This window comes from Lygodium microphyllum, chromosome 18 (assembly GCF_053477565.2).
Source record: "Lygodium microphyllum isolate KBCC chromosome 18, Lygodium_microphyllum_v1.1.10, whole genome shotgun sequence".
In the NCBI taxonomy this organism is placed as follows: domain Eukaryota; kingdom Viridiplantae; phylum Streptophyta; class Polypodiopsida; order Schizaeales; family Lygodiaceae; genus Lygodium; species Lygodium microphyllum.
In genome coordinates this window covers 100,101,858-100,119,033 of record NC_141152.1, presented here as the reverse complement: position 1 = coordinate 100,119,033, position 17,176 = coordinate 100,101,858, and the positions used below count along the sequence as shown (strand labels likewise).

The following is a 17,176-nucleotide window of genomic DNA, read 5'->3' as shown; positions in this document are numbered from 1 at the left end:
ATATAAATATAAACAAAAAAAAAAAGAATAAAGAAAGAAAAAAAGTACGGAAGAAAGAAAGAAAAACGTATCCGCACGCAGGTTGCAGCACATGGCTCACAATCCCTATACCTAGGGGTTCTTAAGTTAGGCGCGTCCGGTGACCTCGGTTGGCCGGTCCCGTTCCTAACTCCCTAGCCCTTTTTTACCCCCACTTCCCGCTTAGGGTACCCTAAGGGCAAGACACACCTAGGGAGGTAACACTCGCCTATGGTTAGACCTGTCACCCTACTCTACACTCACAGCACCTACCTACCGTACAAACGGGGTTCTCAAGTGTGGGACATCACCTAGGCCTACCTGTGATTAGACCCAAATCCCCGTTCCACCAGCACGAGCACAATGCACCACATAGTAAGGCAGGCATTCCCCTTAGGTAGAGCACTGCACTTTCTCCTTTCAGATACTACAAGATGCGACAACCTACCAACTTGGGAGGCCCCATCATCCACTTGACATCTCATTGGCACTTCGTCAACCATCATTGCCAAAGCTTCCAAAGCATCGCAGCCCACATGTGGCCCTACCATCACCTGACCAACAACTTGCCAACTGCCTACCCTTTCCCAACAAACAGCTCGAAGTGCCATGGGATTGGCACCTGCCTCAGAGGGGGGTAATGTTAACCTCAATTCGAGATGGCGGAAAAATGAAGGAAAAAGAATGGAAAAAGAGCAAAGGTGTAGAGGCGGCCTCTAAAGCTAAACTGAGGCAAAAAGCACAATTTTAAGGAAAGACGCCTCAAAAACTCTAAAAACTCTTATAAAAAAGTGCCAGGCTCCCTCCTGTGCCATTTGTAAAAAGAATAGACGGGTATAGGCTTAGGGCATGAAGCAAGAAGAGGGAATTAGAAAAAGGGACCTTGCCACAATGGCCGGTCATGTAAAAAGGGATGGGTGCCCATGGGATTTTAGGGTTTGTATATATAAAGTTCAAAAAGTGAATGGAAGCTCATTCTTTGGTATGTGGCTAACAAGAGTCCTCTCTTCTTCTCTTATTCTCTTCCTCTTGCTTGTGTGTGTGCTCTTGAAGGAGGGAGTGTGAAAGTGTAAGGGAGTGAGTGAGTGTGTGGGAGTGAGGGATCAAGAGGGTAAAGCTCTTCACCATCTCTCTTCTCTCTTCTTCTCTCTTCTTTTCTCTTCTCTTGTCTTGTGTGCGGCTATGGTGGATGGAGCTTGGAGATGGAGGAGGCTTGAGGATGCTTGAGCTAGCATCTAGGATCGTGGAGTTACTGGCTTGTGTGAGGGAGGAGGCAACTCATTTCGGCATTAAGGTAAGCTTACTACACCTCGAGAGGATTGATGGCATGTCGGCTAAGTGAGAGATAGCCATGAGAGCTTGCTTGGAACGCTTGAAGCAATAAGCAGTTCGTGGGTTTTGGCGGTTGAGCGTGAGCTCCCCCCCCTACACAAGTGCTCCGCTGTCATCAGTGACACCCATCTTTATGTAAGCCACAACCTTTTTGTTAACTCTGGCCCAATCTGCATTTGACATTAGTGTGGGTTTATCTTCCTGCAAAGAATCCTCGCAATCCTTTAGGAACAAAATGCCCTGCATACGGTCTTTTTAAAGGTCAAAGCCATGACCATCAAACCGTTTGATTTCCATCAAACTCTTGATGTTTGAAGCGGAAGAAGTTGCAGCCATTTTTATCACAAACACAAGAGTAAATGCACTGAACTGCAGAAGCACAAGCTGAACCAGCAAATACACTACTGTGCTTCCTCAAATAGTAATAAGTCTGTGTTGTTTATACATAAACCAGCCACCACATGGGCAAATACTGCAGAAATTTACCAAATTCTGCACAAAACCCCAAAATTCCAGATCGAGCAGTGCATAAATGTCAACTAATCTGTCCTTGCTAAGCAGAATTTTATCAAAATATGAAAATCCCCAATTTTCGAGGTCCAATGTCAAGAAATTTTACTCGAGAGAGCGAAATTCTGACAAATTTGGTAAAATCCACAATTTGATTGAGGTCAACATGCACAATTTGATTGAGGTCAACATGCACAATGTTTGCAATTTCTGACACGAATGTCACTTCTAGACACAAACGGGATCAAATTTGGGAAAAGCCTCAAATTTTCGGGCTCAAATTTGCATAGATTTGACATTTGTGCATCCAATGTGCGAACCCCCACTAAGTCAAGGGGAAATTCAGAAATTAAAAAGATTTCTGATTTAAAAAAAATGGATTTCTGATTAAAAAAGAAACTTTTACACCATCTTCTCCTTTCACGCTGGTCGCGGTGGTTGCAAGTCATGCCTGTTGCTGTTGGTCGTTGGTCACGCTTGTTGCCGTCCTCTGCTCCTGTTCGTCACTGTGCTGTTGTCTGCTGGTGTCGCCTGCCTAATTGCTTGCCTGGTCCACGATTGCTGGATGCTCGACTCTTTGCTTGTTTTGAGACTTCGTAGGATGTGGCTGAAGATATTCCAAACAAATGAGAGAGAGGAGAGTTGATTGAAGTATCAATATTTCTATTTGACCTATGGACTTGTCGCTCGTGGTCTGTGCTGTCCCAACACATACCTAGTGAGTTGCCAGATGATAGGAGGGACTGATTGGGTTCATCCATACCTGGACAACTTCAATTGCAATTGTTAGTTCTTTTGTGCAGAGACACTTTTCTGCATTTGCAGGCTGCACTGGGGGTTGTGGTATGTACAGTGCACTTGGGCAGATGGTCCGTGTATGGAGAGGGGCTTAACTTTATTGGTGGACTTAATCATATTAGGCAGGTGATATTAATAATTCATTTGTGTTCCACTTCATGGGGTAGCAAGTCTCTCTTTATAAAGGTGGAGTATCTTGGAACAAGGGTTGGAGCTTTTGTATTGTGGATAATGGAAAAAGCATCAGGCATCCTCATGAGGGCTTGTTGATTGCCTTCATGTCTTTATCCTTTGTGCTCCTTACCTGTCTAGGTACACTCAAGAGTGTTACTGGTTGGTCACCACTTATGTTTGAGCTTTACATTGCGTCATCAAGGGACATTAGGAGCTTTCCAGTTTGTCTAGTTTTACTGACAGTTTTGGCCATTGTCTATATTTTGGTCCACACCATTTACTTTGGGCCATGTATGCTAGTGCCTTTGTTTCACTTCGGTTTTTTCAGCATCATTTCACTCCATATATGACTTCCCCTTCTAGAAAAATCTTGGATGAATATATTACTCATCTGGTAGAGCAGCCAGCCAAGGATGGTCTACTTGTGTTTTAAAAAGGTTGTTTTGGGAGCAAGGATGTTTTGGGAAGTTCTAAGATCACAAGGAGTTTTGAGGATTTGAGAAAAACAGAGATCTTTTCTCTTGTCTATTTGCAAGTGGAACTCTCAATATGAGAGCTATTGTGATTTTAACAGATTAAAACTAGTAGGAATCAAAGGAACCTGAAAGAGATCTAATTGTTTGAGCTTTAAGAAGTCATAAGCAGATTGCCTGGAACTTGGTTGTCCAGAATGTTTCAGAAAGCCCGAGAAAAAGGTCCATACCTGATGTACTATGATGTTAAAGAAACTGCTTGTTGGGCAAGCCTTTTCACATTCTACATTCTGATCTCATGCAATTTGTAGCAACAATCAATGTTTTGAACTTACATACACTGTCATTACACATTTACACACAATTTGGTGACGATTGAAACTATAGCTTATGGGCAACTCCTTGAAGATAGTGAAGTGGTCTGATAAGCAGCTAGGTGGTATGAAACATAAATTTTTACAATATGCATGACTATCAACTTCATGTCTTTTTATACAACTTTTTACATAACAAAAAAGTTGTTTTGAGTCTTTGGCCACATCGAATGCAGATTGAGTGTTCAGCAGGTCTAAGAGGTGCCTATAACATAAATCTTTACAATATGCATGACTATCAACTTCATGTCTTTTTATACAAACTTTTACATAACAAAAAAGTTTTTTTGAGTCTTTGGCCATCAAATGCAGATTGAGTGTTCAGCAGGTCTAAGAGGTGCCTATTATTTCATATATATGAATTATCTTCACAGTGGGATTTATGTTAATCTTGTTTTAATTTTCAGTGCTTATGTAATGTATGCAGGTGACAACTTTATTTGATTGTGGTTGTGCTGTTGATAGTAACTGGCCATATTTTCTATTTCATGTGCATAAAGCTAGTTTTGACAATATTATGTCATCTCAGCTGATTGTACATTTGTGTTCATGCATATTTTCATGCTTAGGCCTTCTCTTTCATTTGATTTTCCAGCAATTGCTTTGGGTGATTCGACTGTCACTATAGCAGATGTTACTCCTCCTGTTGCACCTGAAATTCCCCTTTCACCTAATGAGGTAAATCAAATAAACTTAATTTTATCTTTTAAGTAGTTTGGGCTCTGAAGTCTGAACTTTCTGCAATGCTGTGTGCATGATGGGGTTTAGGAGAGACTGGTGAAGCTGTTTGAGAGAACAACATACTCGGTGGTGAATGTATTTGATGTGACGTTACGTCCTCAAGTTAACTTATCGGGGTCTGTTGAGGTATGCACTTGCAGCAGCCAAATACTCTGAACCTTTTTGACTGTTTACAGTACTATATTGGCAGAAATATTCATTTCAAGAAAAGAAAGCTCTGTCAAATCCATCTCAATTTGAAAACCAAGGTAAAAATGTCCAAAACAGAACCCAGTTACGAGAAAGGAAAAAGAAGATGTAGGACAATCTCCTAGGCTGTCCACTCTGATGAACATCGTCGCTAAGAAACCTGTCCCATAATATTAGGAAATTTTTACATATCTGGGCATTTCATAGATGTATGAAATTTGTATTTTAAGCTTTCAAAACAAAATACCTACCCTAAAAAATTTGTTGTCATATAAGATCTTGAGGTCATCAAAGGTACGAGACTATGGGTATTTATCGTGGTGGATGAGGTCAACACTCGCATGTGCCGATGGGATGAGATTGTGTGATCATGGGAAGAACGCATGAAGTTCTGAGCACTAAGGGATTATGTAGACTGCCTATTGACATTGTTGGGATAAAGGCCCTCTGTGTGTAGTACATACATTATTTAGTTGTACATGTGAATGCATCCTTACGTGCCCTAAGTATAAATGCATTTTATTCTGTGTACCAACAGATTGTTGGTACACCCAAATCGAATCATACTTTCACTCTCTCTCTTTGTCACTCTCACTCCTTGAACTGTTGCTCACTCCTCTAGTTGAGCTCCAACAACTGGTATCTGAGCATAAATTATGTGCGCTTCCCGAGACCACTGACTGATAGACAACAGTCAACTCGTGAATAGGTTGAGGGTCATAGGCAAGCATATAGCCATCAAGCGTGGCGTGTAGGCGACGGGGTAGTGGCAGGCATGACGGACCTCAGGTGTGTGGCGTGATTGGGATGTAGTGGGCAACGGGGCAGTGGTAGGCTTGTGCTTTAGGTAAATGTTCCTAAATGATTGTGAGGATGCTTTACAAGAAGATAAAGCCGCACAAATGTCTAATGCAAATTGGGCCAGAGTTAACAAAAAGGCTGTGGCTTACATTAAGATGGGTGTCATTGATGACATTTTGATAGACATTAAGGGTTTAGATACAGGGTATGCAATATGGGAGAATGTGAAAACTACCTATGAGATCACCACACTTGTTAATCAGGTGCATTTAATGTGCAAGTTGGTGAATATGCAACTAGATGAGTCAAAGCCTATAGCTAAGCACTTGAGTGTATTTATTGGCATTTTAAATCAGCTCAAGGATGCAAATTTGGATTTTGATGATAAGTTGAGGGCAATCTTTTTGATCATGACACTGCTTGTTTCTTGGGAGATCTTGGTGGTTTCTCTCGGCAATAATCCCAATCTCTCATATGATGGGGTGAGGGGTTCAATTTTGAATGAAGAAATTAGATGCATGTTTAGTGGAGAACGCAACAACTCAGCTTATAATGTAAGAGGCAAAGCTGAAAAGAAAAATGCAAATGCTAGATAGAGAAACAGAAGCAAAAGCTAAGGAAAGGAAAGGAGTGACATTACTTGCTATCATTGTGGTCGGAAGGGCCAATTAGTGCAAGCATCAAGATCTGCATGTGACAAAGGAGGCATCATGGAGTCTGAATGAGATAATATCTCCATCTCTCTGTGGTGCATATGACATAGGTGATAATGCCATAACAATGCATGTGGTATCCGGATAATTGCAACCATAGAATCTCCCACATCAGAGACATATACTGGGTAATGAGAACCAACTCTAGGACCTCTGGCCAAAACCAAGCAACCATGACAGATCTTTCATGATAGAAGACAGGTAGTGACTATTATTTTATGTGGTGATTTTGTGTGTTTTGGGACTACTATTACAATAGGAAGGGAGTTTCTCTCTTTCTAAGCTATAAGGTGTGTTATTAAGTTTGAAGAGAAGGAAGCTATTGTGTTATTAAGTTTTAAGAGAAGGAAGCTATTGTATCCATTGGCTTTCATAGTCATATGTGTAAACATTACACGGCGCAACGAACAAATCGGAGAAAGAGATAGAGATAGAGAGTACACAACAGATAAGAATGTGGCACTTCCGGGGGATGTGCACGTTCAGAGGGGGTGGATGTTGTGATGCTGCGTATCCACTCGCCAAAAACCTTGGAGGATGGCCATATGATAGTCATTCAGTGGGAGTAAAGTCAGTGTCACTATCCGCATGTTTTGACTTGTCTAGCAAGGTAGTTTGTACTGACATTTGTTGCTTGATTTAGTTTTTGTTAATTAGGTTGAATAAGAGCTCGAGTTGGGGAACTCACTGGATGATGAACATGGAAGATTCAAGCACCATAAGCTTTGGGCAATGCAGTGGAAACTTGCATATAATTGAGGAAAAGCCATGACTATTTGGACTAAAAGGAGAAGAGCTCATGGATGCTAGAAGAGCATGTTGTAATGCTTTGACAAGTAGTTCGGATGAAGTATGAAGGATCCCATTCTTCTGATGGTGAAGTAGGTAGCATTGCATGATTAATGAATACATATTCCTTGAGAACAACCAAATGCCCCCCCTAAAACATGTGATCCAATGGACGAGAAGGGTTTTGATTATACTCAATGGCCAAAGTGTGGTGAATGTCACATGGAAAAGGGTGGAAAAACATAATGCATGCTTACATGCTTGTGATGGAGAGTAGAGTCTAGCCTTTGGTGGGCTAAGAATGTACTTGATATTTTGGGAGGAGGTGAAACTATTTTTGAAAAAGAACTTGGCTTCTAGGTATGGAGGGGAGGAAGTAGGGTGTCCTCATCATCTTCATTATCGTCTTCTTCTCATCATCAACACCCAGATATTGCTCTTTAGCCTAGAGTTAGAAACTAGGTGGGGGCCCTTACATCTCCCCTTCCCGAGAAGTCACCCATCCCAGTATTGTTCATGCCAGTGTGCGCTTAACTGGAAATTTCCCATAATTGGGCTAGCCATCTAGTCCCCAAAACCGTAAGGTGATAGATGATCTTCGGTCTTTCCAAATCTTCCTTCATTTGGCCTAGGATTCAAACCTAGTCTCAACACATCATGGTTGCACCAATAGGGAGCTTGTTTTCTCTAGCAAGTGTGGATTGCATTTTCAACACACCCCCAAGCCACACCTTGGTTGAGGTCCTAGTGCCACCCAAGCTCATCAACCTAAGCTCTGATACCAAGTCAAAAACTAGGTGGGGGCCCTTATACCTTCCCTTCCTAGGAGGTCACCCATCCTAGTATTGTTCACGCCAGTGTTCGCTTAACTGGAAATTTCCCATAGTTGGGCTAGCCATTTAGCCCCCAAAACCTTAAGGTGATAGATGACCTTCAATCTATCCAATTATGGAAATCTTCCTTCATTTGGCCTAGGATTCAAACCTAGTCTTAACATATCACTGCTGCACTGATAGTGAGTTAGTTTTCTCTAGAAGTGTGGATTGCATTTCCAACACCTAGTTGTTCATGTTTGGACAGACAGGTCAACACGTCTGATCTGTCATGTCCAATATGATAGGTCCGATGGAAACTATTCGACAGTTTCAAAGTGCTTGTTTGTGACCATTTGGGGTAAATTGTAGGTGTTGTTTAGGCTTCCTCTCCACAACAAACTTGTACATATCCCCGATCTCTGTGTGTGTGTGTGTGTGTGTGTGTGTGTGTGTGTGTGTTTGCCTTTGGATCTTCATGACCTCCCTGTTCTTCTAAGCCATTCTGTTCAACATTATTGTTGCTAGCTGCCATCATTATTAGCATTAATCCATCTTCTTTAGCATCACAACTGTCATCATCGCTGAAAGCAATCACTTCACGTCCTGTTTTGTGCCATGACATGCTTATGATTGATGATGATTGGCCTTCGAATACTGTTGCGTTCAAAGCAGTCCCTGAACAATAGCACTAATACGTTGATGGAGCTGCCTGCAGAAGGAGAGGATGGCTGCCAGAAAGACTTGCATGCTCATCTTAAACACCAGCATCACCTTCCCCATAGGCTACTGCTTTATCATCATCTTGAAGGAGGAACTGAAGTCCATCAGAGTGTGGATAGCTCAGCGCGATTTTAGGAGAACACTGTTTGCTTTGGAAGAGAAGCAAAAAAAATAGCAATGGCAAATTAATGCAGACAATCACTGCCAGTTAGCATTGTGCTCATGGGAATGTGTGGCCTTATCAACTGAATAGGAGAAGAAGCTGAGGGTGTGCAGACAGGGATCAATTGTTGCCGAGTTACAAAGATATCAGAAAGGTGATGAACTGCAGTAGAACTGGCTAAAACTTCAATGGCCCTGACCAGCATGTTGCAAGGATTATGCCTTTATCATAAGCTCTCATCATAAGATGATCGTAACACAAGTTAAGGCTGAACCAGAACAAACAGATACAGGCAGCACAGCTTCAGGAAAGACCTTTACCAAGCTCATCATCTGAAGCTACAACACAATTATTGGTGCATGAATGGAAAAGCAACTTCTATAGTAGTGTGTGCCACTATTATCTTGAGCTATGAGAAAGGGTATCCACATTCTAAGCACAAAAGAATGTCTATTGTCATACATGCAGGCCAGCAGACCTAACTATACTTTGAATTTCCTTCAAAGGTGGTAAAGCCATATATAGTGATGCTCTTGGTCGGCTATCCCTAACCCCTTACAAGGCTTTTCTTTGCAACCCTTATTAATCTCCTCTTTATCACACAATAGTGCTTACTGCTTTTGATGCTTGAAGCTTTCTCTATCTTTGAAGTCTCTTGATCAATGGTTACAGTCAAAATTTTACATCGTCTGTCTTGCTATTCTACTTATCCTTTGTGGACTGTGGCTAGACACAAAGCCCCTTGACAACATCGCATTGCTAGGCGTGCCAATGGACTGTTTCCAATCCATCACAATTGTATATGGTGCTTGCCACCATCAGGCTGATGCATAAAGCATAGGTCTGTCACAGTATTGGTCCACTATATGCCACCTCAACTACCTCGTTTACTACTTTGATTGTGGCGGATTACCACCATGCTGTCAAACAACACAGATGTTTGCCACATCAACTTCTCTCTCATAAACTTCTTCTCTCTCCTCGATCACATCTTCAAACTCACCATCCATCTCTGCCATTGTCTCTGTCCCTTATATTAATTGTTTTCTCTCCTTGACTACTTCAGATGTAGATGTTCTCTTTTCCCAACACCTTCTACCCACTAATAATCATAGCAGCAAAGAAATGTGTTTCTTTGAGTTCAAAACTTACAAAACATTTCTTGAAGAAACGTTTTTAATAGTAATTTTTTTTTTTCGGGTGGAGTTGAAACCCAAAAACATAGTTTTTTTGACAAAAACTATTGGCAATGTTAAATATGATGATGATGAGTAATGACTTGTGAGGGCTCAAGATTTTGGATGAGAGAACGACTTTTTTGGGATTTTGTTTAGTTATTGAACTTTATCAATCTAGTATCTATTCTTGTCTTGAGAGTTGATTATTATACGACTTAAGTCTCATTTATGAGTTATTTATGAAATATTATGATTCAATTTGGATATTGACATTTTGTCAATTTACTTTGGAATGAGAATCATGATGTTGCAACTTGATTCAGTATCCATATTGTTATTTATGAAATACTTTGATTCATTCTGGATTTTGACATTTTGTCAATTTGCTTTGGAATGAGAATCATGATGTTGCAACTTGACTCAGTATCCATATTGTACATGGGCTATTTATGTGTTTATTTCAATTTTCTTTGTGTGATATGTATGAATCATAATGTTTGAGTTATGAACCATAGTTTAGCTTGTCCAAAGACTAACTTTGACATGATAATCTAGAAGATATGCTAGCTAGTGCTGCTAGTGTCTCTTCCATCCCTCCCTCAACACCTCGAGCCATTTGTAGGTGCAATCATGTGGTGCATAGGGATGCTTTGGCACGGTATGTATGTAGTTTAAGCCAACTATGATGAAGCTTTTGTTCTTGTCTCTACCATTGTCCCACCAATGAGCAAGTTATTGATATTCTCCAGTCTAGTTCTTGTCCTTTTAGTGCTTTCACGATTGTTGATTTCATGGTTATGTCCCCTTTTTCTAAGTGATTTTTAATTAAATTCGTTCAATTCAATGATGTAAAAGCCATGCTCATCTAGGCTACCATGTTTGTCAGTCAAATGACTTTAAGTTTATATTACTTGTGACATGTTCACTCCCACCTCAAGTCTTGCAATGTATACTTTTGGATTTTGGAAGGATAATGCTCTCTTAGTTTCAGATCTTAGACAATCAGCATTCAAAGTGACAAGTGAATAATGACTAACCATAGTGTAGCAACCAGTGTAGCTTTTGACTTTGACATAAGTGACAAATCAATAATGAATCATAGATATGTAATGTATTATTCTCAATTTACTCTCATGTATTATCACTCAAGCTCGATTGGCCTTTATTTGTTTAAGAGAGAGTTCCATAGAGGTTTAGAACTTGTTTAAAACTATAAAAAATCCCTATATTACAAAACTTGTGTTTCTTATTCTACACCCTCTTGAAAGAAACTTATGAAACATGTTTCTGATGTCTCATTTCTAAATGTTTCTGACGTTTTTGGCTGCTATGCTAGTACTTAACGAGAACGCTAGCATGGATTCTAACATTAATATTAACATTAGCACTAATGTCAACATTGATGTAAATACTAATAGTGACTTTATGTTAATGCCAAAATTAATTGTAATGAATCATAGGTTTTCAATGCTTTTTGGTGCATTAGAGCTTCTTGGTTGCTGATGACAGTTTGCCACAGCCTCCATGAAAACGGATTCAAACTTTCCCAACTAGCGTCCAAAAATTTGATGCTGATTCCATTATAGTAAATACCATTGGGCTGCCTAAACCTTTAAATGGACTGCCCAAACATTAAATTTTAAGTTGCTGCCCAAATTTTGGTCCAAACTTAACTTTAATGTCATGCCCAAATGTTTCTCCCATTAACATTGCAAAAGTAGTGCTAACCTTTGTCAAGTAATAATTTCAAGGTTCTACCAAAGTTCTGCACTGCTAATGCAAACTTGTTTGTGTGGAGAGCTAGGGATAAATTCACATGCTGGTCTTGGCCAGCTTGTTGCACTCAGAAGGGGTGCAGATTTTGGCTCACCATGAGATTTTGACTTACCAAAAGAGATCTTTACAAAGGCTTTAGTGGGATTCAAGAGAGTGGAATCAGAGAGACCCCTTCTAGTGTAGGGATCCATTGTTTCCTTTTTCCAAATTCCAGTACAGTGCCAGGTTCAGGAGTAGGATATACAGAAGTAGATAAAAACAATCCTTCCAGCTACTAAGCACTGGCCCAGACGTGGTATTTCTCCACCCTTTTTGGCAGGTTTATGGAGGAGATTGAAAGACATTTTAGGCTGAGGAAGATCTCACAATAGCAGCAGGTAGATGGCTGGGGATTGGCAGACCTCCAGTTGTATGCTTGAAATGTGGTATGCAAGAGGAGACTAAAAGACATTGCGTTGGGGATTGTGACTTGTCCCATGGCTTGGGAGGTCTTGAGGAGAGGCTTCAGACTGGTGTAGACATAGCATTTTTTAAGGGGCCAGCATCCATTATGTGGCATTGAGGTTACATCATGTATTCTTATGGCACATTTGTGGCATTATTGTGTGGCACATTTGGGTAGCAAGGTGTAGTGAGGCTATAGAGCAACAAGATGAGCAGGGTGATTCAGATTTTATGGGCAGGAGGTGAGTAGCCTTCTTCCATACTAGGGTGTTTGTCACGTGCTTTCCCTTAGGGATCCCCTGTATGGCTTGTTTGGGGTTATAGACTGCCAGCTTGGTTGTTCTACTAGTCCAGTGGTTATATAACTGAGGTGAACCTTCTCATCTTGGACAAATAGTGGGTATTGGACTGTTTTATTGCTTTGTTCTTGCTTATTGACTGTCAATTATACTTCATTCAAATGAGAGACTACTAATCAGTATGTTTGTTCACAACACATTGTTCTTCAGGTTCCTGAAGGAAATGGTTCAGGAATTGTTTGGGATCGCAGTGGTCATATAGTAACCAACTATCATGGTATACTTCTAAACATGCTTCATCTGATAAGTTCTAGTACCGTATCTAGTAACCTGCTATTATGGTGAACTTTTAAATAGGCTGCATCTAAGTGTCCAAGATTGTGTTTGACATGGTAAGTGTCAAGACAATCTAGAACAGTTTGGAACTAAGTTCTTCCTGTTTCTTCTGCCTAACTTTTGCTAGTGTGAGAACATGGCTACTCAAAACACATCAGTTTCTGGATGGAAAGTCTTTGCTGTATAGTTTTAAGGTAATAGCATATAGTTTTAAGGTGATAGCATGGCCTTTTAGGATTCTAATTAGATGTTACGTCTGTTGTAGTGATTGGAAGTGCTCTATCGAAAGATTTGAGCCTTGATAAAGTGGTTGCACGTGTCACGCTTCTCACTTTTGACGGGTAAGCTAAGCATTCTTTGTATGTTGAACATGCTTGATGTTGAAAAATATTGTTAAGTGTGCATGAACAAAGGCTTGTAAAAGTATGTGATGTAGGGCTTGTGAAAGAATTAAGGGTTTATGAATTAGTGGCATAAAAGCCTATGCTTATCAATGGTTCACAGGGATAAGTGCACTGACCTGTGATAAAAGCCCATAAGTGGGAAATGAAACCCTAGACATGTCTAGCATCTAACAAGTTTGTGTGATAGTCCTCTCAATACATGACTAGGTCCATGGAGATGCACATGTTGCTTGGTTTTTTTTTGTTCAATGGATGCAAACGGTAATTTAAAATTAGGGTTGTTAGTATATGGGTGAAGAAAGGTTGATGGTGTGTATTGAGAAGCTAAGCATGTTTGCATTGGAAGGGTGATAATCAAAGTTGAGAACTAGAGGAGTTGATTAACAACAATATCTGATTCATGCAAAGCATACTATGACTAGAATGTCTAGCATGAACTTCATAACTGGATAACCAAGGCAAGGACAAAAATTGATTTTGAATAAAGGATGGTCAATAGAACCATGCTTTTGACCACATGGTTTGTGCAATTAGTCCTAGGGTTATGATCAAGTCCATGAAGGTGTAGATATTGCTTGGTATTGTTATTCTAGTGGATGCAAACAACAATTAAAAAATTGGGTTGTTAGAGTCTATGGGTGAAGAAAGGTTGATAGTGCAAGTGCCAAGAAGCTAGTTTGCCAACATTTGAGTGGAGTTATTGGTATTGAGAATTCGAGGATGTTGATGAACAACTATGACTGACTCATGCAAAGCATACAACGACTAGAATGTTCACCTTCAACATGATAAATAGATTACCAAGAAAAGGACAAAATCTATTATAGATAAAGGATACTCATCAATAGAATCGGTCTAAAGCTTACATGCTTCCAAACAAAAGGGAAGCATCACAACAGTTAAAAAAGGTCTTGGGCAATGGACACAAATAGTTCATGAATTGGAACAATGTTATGTACATCATGTCACAAACATGTTTGGAACATCCTATGGCTCTGTAGTTGATGTTTCCATGGCCATAATGGAATTATTGGAGTGCATTGAGCCGATTATAAAACCAACAGAATCCTTGCCAAAAGATTCTCACTATGACATATTTTGGAAGATGATTTGTACTCCTTGGGCAAATGGAAATAACCTGGTTGGGGTGCTCTTACTGTTGGGTTCTTTATATTTTTGAGAGAATTTCCTTCCAATAAACACCTTAGAATAAACATCTAGAGGTAATATCCAAAGACCTTGCCGGTGACTCCCATGAAATTGAAGGAAAGTCTAATACAAGGGCAAGGTAGATAGCCACTTTGATGTTTTGAAATGCCAAATCATGCACGACTAAGATGGAAGGTGTATGTATCCCAAATGATAAGAAGCTATTGTTGAATTTTTAAAGGCTTTATGGGATTATTTGTTTGGAATGGCACTTTTCATAATAAACAAAGCAAGGGACCATGGATTAATGTCCATAAATTAGAAAATAGGGTTTGGTTAAAGCTTTTTGTCAAAAAACAGTTGTGAATGCTTCTTAGATTGGAGATGTTTGATGTTAATGGTTGTCATTTATAGGTTGGCGACAAAAATGTTGGGTAGTAGAATGAAAGGTTTTCTCCACAATGGATTGCGCCTTGCTCAATATGGGTTTGTTCAAGGAGATAGGCCAATCATAATATTGCTAATGCATATATTACCATTGAGTAAGCCAATATACAAACCAGTATGTCCTTGATACCAAGAAAGTGTTCAATTTTCTCAACTGTTATTATAGAGCACAAGCTTTGGAAAACTTTGACTTTGGTGCCAAAATGCAAAATACTTTTTTTTGGCTGTATGAAATCGGCAAGGCCTCCTATGTTTTAGGATGTGGTTTGTTTGAAATTTGGACTTTGGAAGGTCCCTTATCAAGGTTGTTCTTTGAGTATTGTACTCTATGTTATGCAGTAGCTATTGTCCTTTCCAAGTCCTTTCCCTTTCTCGTGGATAAAGGATCATATGCTAAGCCTTTTGTAGCATCTAGCAAAAACTGTGAAGTTGTGATTTGTGAAGAAAATTCTAAAGACCTGTCGGAAAACAATATTTTCCTCAAATTGAGACTATTCTTGTGGAGTTCTTTAGTGGGAGTAATGCACTTTTGGGCACTTTTTTGCTGGGAGAGGCATTGCAAGTTCTACTTGTAGATGACGTAGTACACCCATGGAACTGATTTCTTATATTTTATTGTTTTTACCCTTCAACCATTCCGTTTGATAGATTCATGGCATATTAGAGAGTTGATTTCATTCCCATAGTTTTGGCAAAAAACATGTGGATGTTTGGAAGCTTTTAGGATCCTTTCTCATTTGTTCGCTTGGGTTAGGTTTTGGGTGCTTTGAATATTAAGAAATCTTGGAATCATGTGGTCCTTGGGAACCTTCCCATTGATTCATTTACTTTCTTGAGGAGATGTAGGGAATTGCAATCATTGCATGACTACCTTAGACACCACAATATTGATCGAGATCAATACTCTCTTTTGTCAATGTTTTTGACATAGGCTATGCTCATTTTGAACACGTATATCTTTTTTTAATGTTTTTGATATTGTGCTTTTTTTAAAGGGTCCAAGTGGACATATGTATGGATGTCAAACATATCATAGTTATCATGCAAAGACAACTTAAGTCCAATCTCAATTGGTGTGCTTACTAGCTTGCAATCTTGGAAGTCAAATCTCTCAAGGAGTTCACGAATATATCTAGATAGTGACAAATAAATTAGCTTTCCTTCTTGGAAAGGGCGGTAATTTCATGACTAAGCACTTAACTATAGCAATCAGTAAATGAATATAACTTGAAATGCACAAATTATCTTGAAAATCTCGAACATTTGACACCTTGTTGGTCCCAAAATTGGCACTTTTTTCAATATTTTTTCAACTTGATTACTAATGGAATGAGTACAAGTTGAGATTCACAATCTCCTTTGCTGTTCCAAAAAGCCTCTTTGCCATAGCAACAATCAACAATCAATTCGAGCCGATTGCCCTTTGATTTTTCAACCAGGACTTGCACAAATGGAACCATCGATTGGCCAAATGCTACCCCAAATTACAATGAATGGGCTGGCATTTTGATTCCCTTATAATTATACAAATTTCAGGTGCAGAATTCAATGTACAATGCCTTTACCAATTGGCATGGGTCCTGAGGTGGTTGTCAAATCCTAATTTCTGTCGAAATTTAGGTTGATAGTAGAGATCTCACTGCTGTCCATCAAATTTGGCTGAGATTTGCTCATAATGGGTGAGAAATGTAGAGATTTTCAAGAGAATGGATTGGAGAAGGTGGGAGAAAGCCTAGATTAGAGAGAATTTTGATTTTCTTTGCGAGAAAATCCTAAATTTTTCATGTTGCCTGCTCTAGCTTGCATCTAATGCAATCATCTACTGCTAGGAACCTCCAAAATGTTGTCACCTGATCAACAATGCTATTGTCAGTCCTTGGAAGGTGACTCCTTGCTGTCCCCTGCCTGTTGAGGCTCCCAAATGGCTGTCTTCTACAGGAAATTGCTATTCTCTAATCAGAATATGGACTAGCAGCTCTCTCTCTTTTTTTTTTCGTGAATACGAGTATATTAATGTATGGAAATATTGGACTAGCAGCTCTCTCTTTTTTTTCCGTAAAAGGTAATTGTATTAATTACAAAAAAAAGGTACAAGTTTACATGATTACAAGATACTCGAGGGCTCTAAGCCAACGTGTGTAAAATCCGAGTACGAAGCCACGAAAAAGTTACACAAAGTCATGGCAAAGACCCAGAGGAAATTGCCATATGCCGAGGAAGTAAGTTCTCCCGAGGGAGCAAGTCCGAGTGCCGAATGAGATCTATTTGCCAATGCAAGAGACCTTTAAGCCTGGCAATGTGTCTCGGTACATTAGAGGCCGAATTGAAAAGAAAGGCATTCCGAGTGGTCCAATTGTGCCAGCATCCCTAGTATCTAAGAAAGTGGAATAAGATCTTCATATGCAACTGTGACGGTGTGGGGTATTTTGGGCGCACAAAAACCCAATCAAAAGGGGTTAGTGAGGACCCCACCACGGCGTGCCAAACCTGTGACAAGAGCGACCAGATATTCTTAGCGAGCGGGCAAGAAATA

General features: G+C 39.8%; 1 protein-coding gene across 1 annotated transcript in view; it reads left to right on the top strand.

Moving 5' to 3' along the window:
• The window catches only part of LOC148021196 (protease Do-like 8, chloroplastic), a 117,766-nt gene that overhangs the window by 79,800 nt on the left and 20,790 nt on the right, over positions 1-17,176 (top strand). The window contains exons 3-6 of the mRNA XM_087699027.1: positions 4,275-4,357; positions 4,448-4,546; positions 12,518-12,584; positions 12,909-12,984. Of these exons, the coding sequence (XP_087555153.1) occupies positions 4,275-4,357; positions 4,448-4,546; positions 12,518-12,584; positions 12,909-12,984 (325 nt within the window). The remainder of the gene's footprint in view (positions 1-4,274; positions 4,358-4,447; positions 4,547-12,517; positions 12,585-12,908; positions 12,985-17,176) is intronic.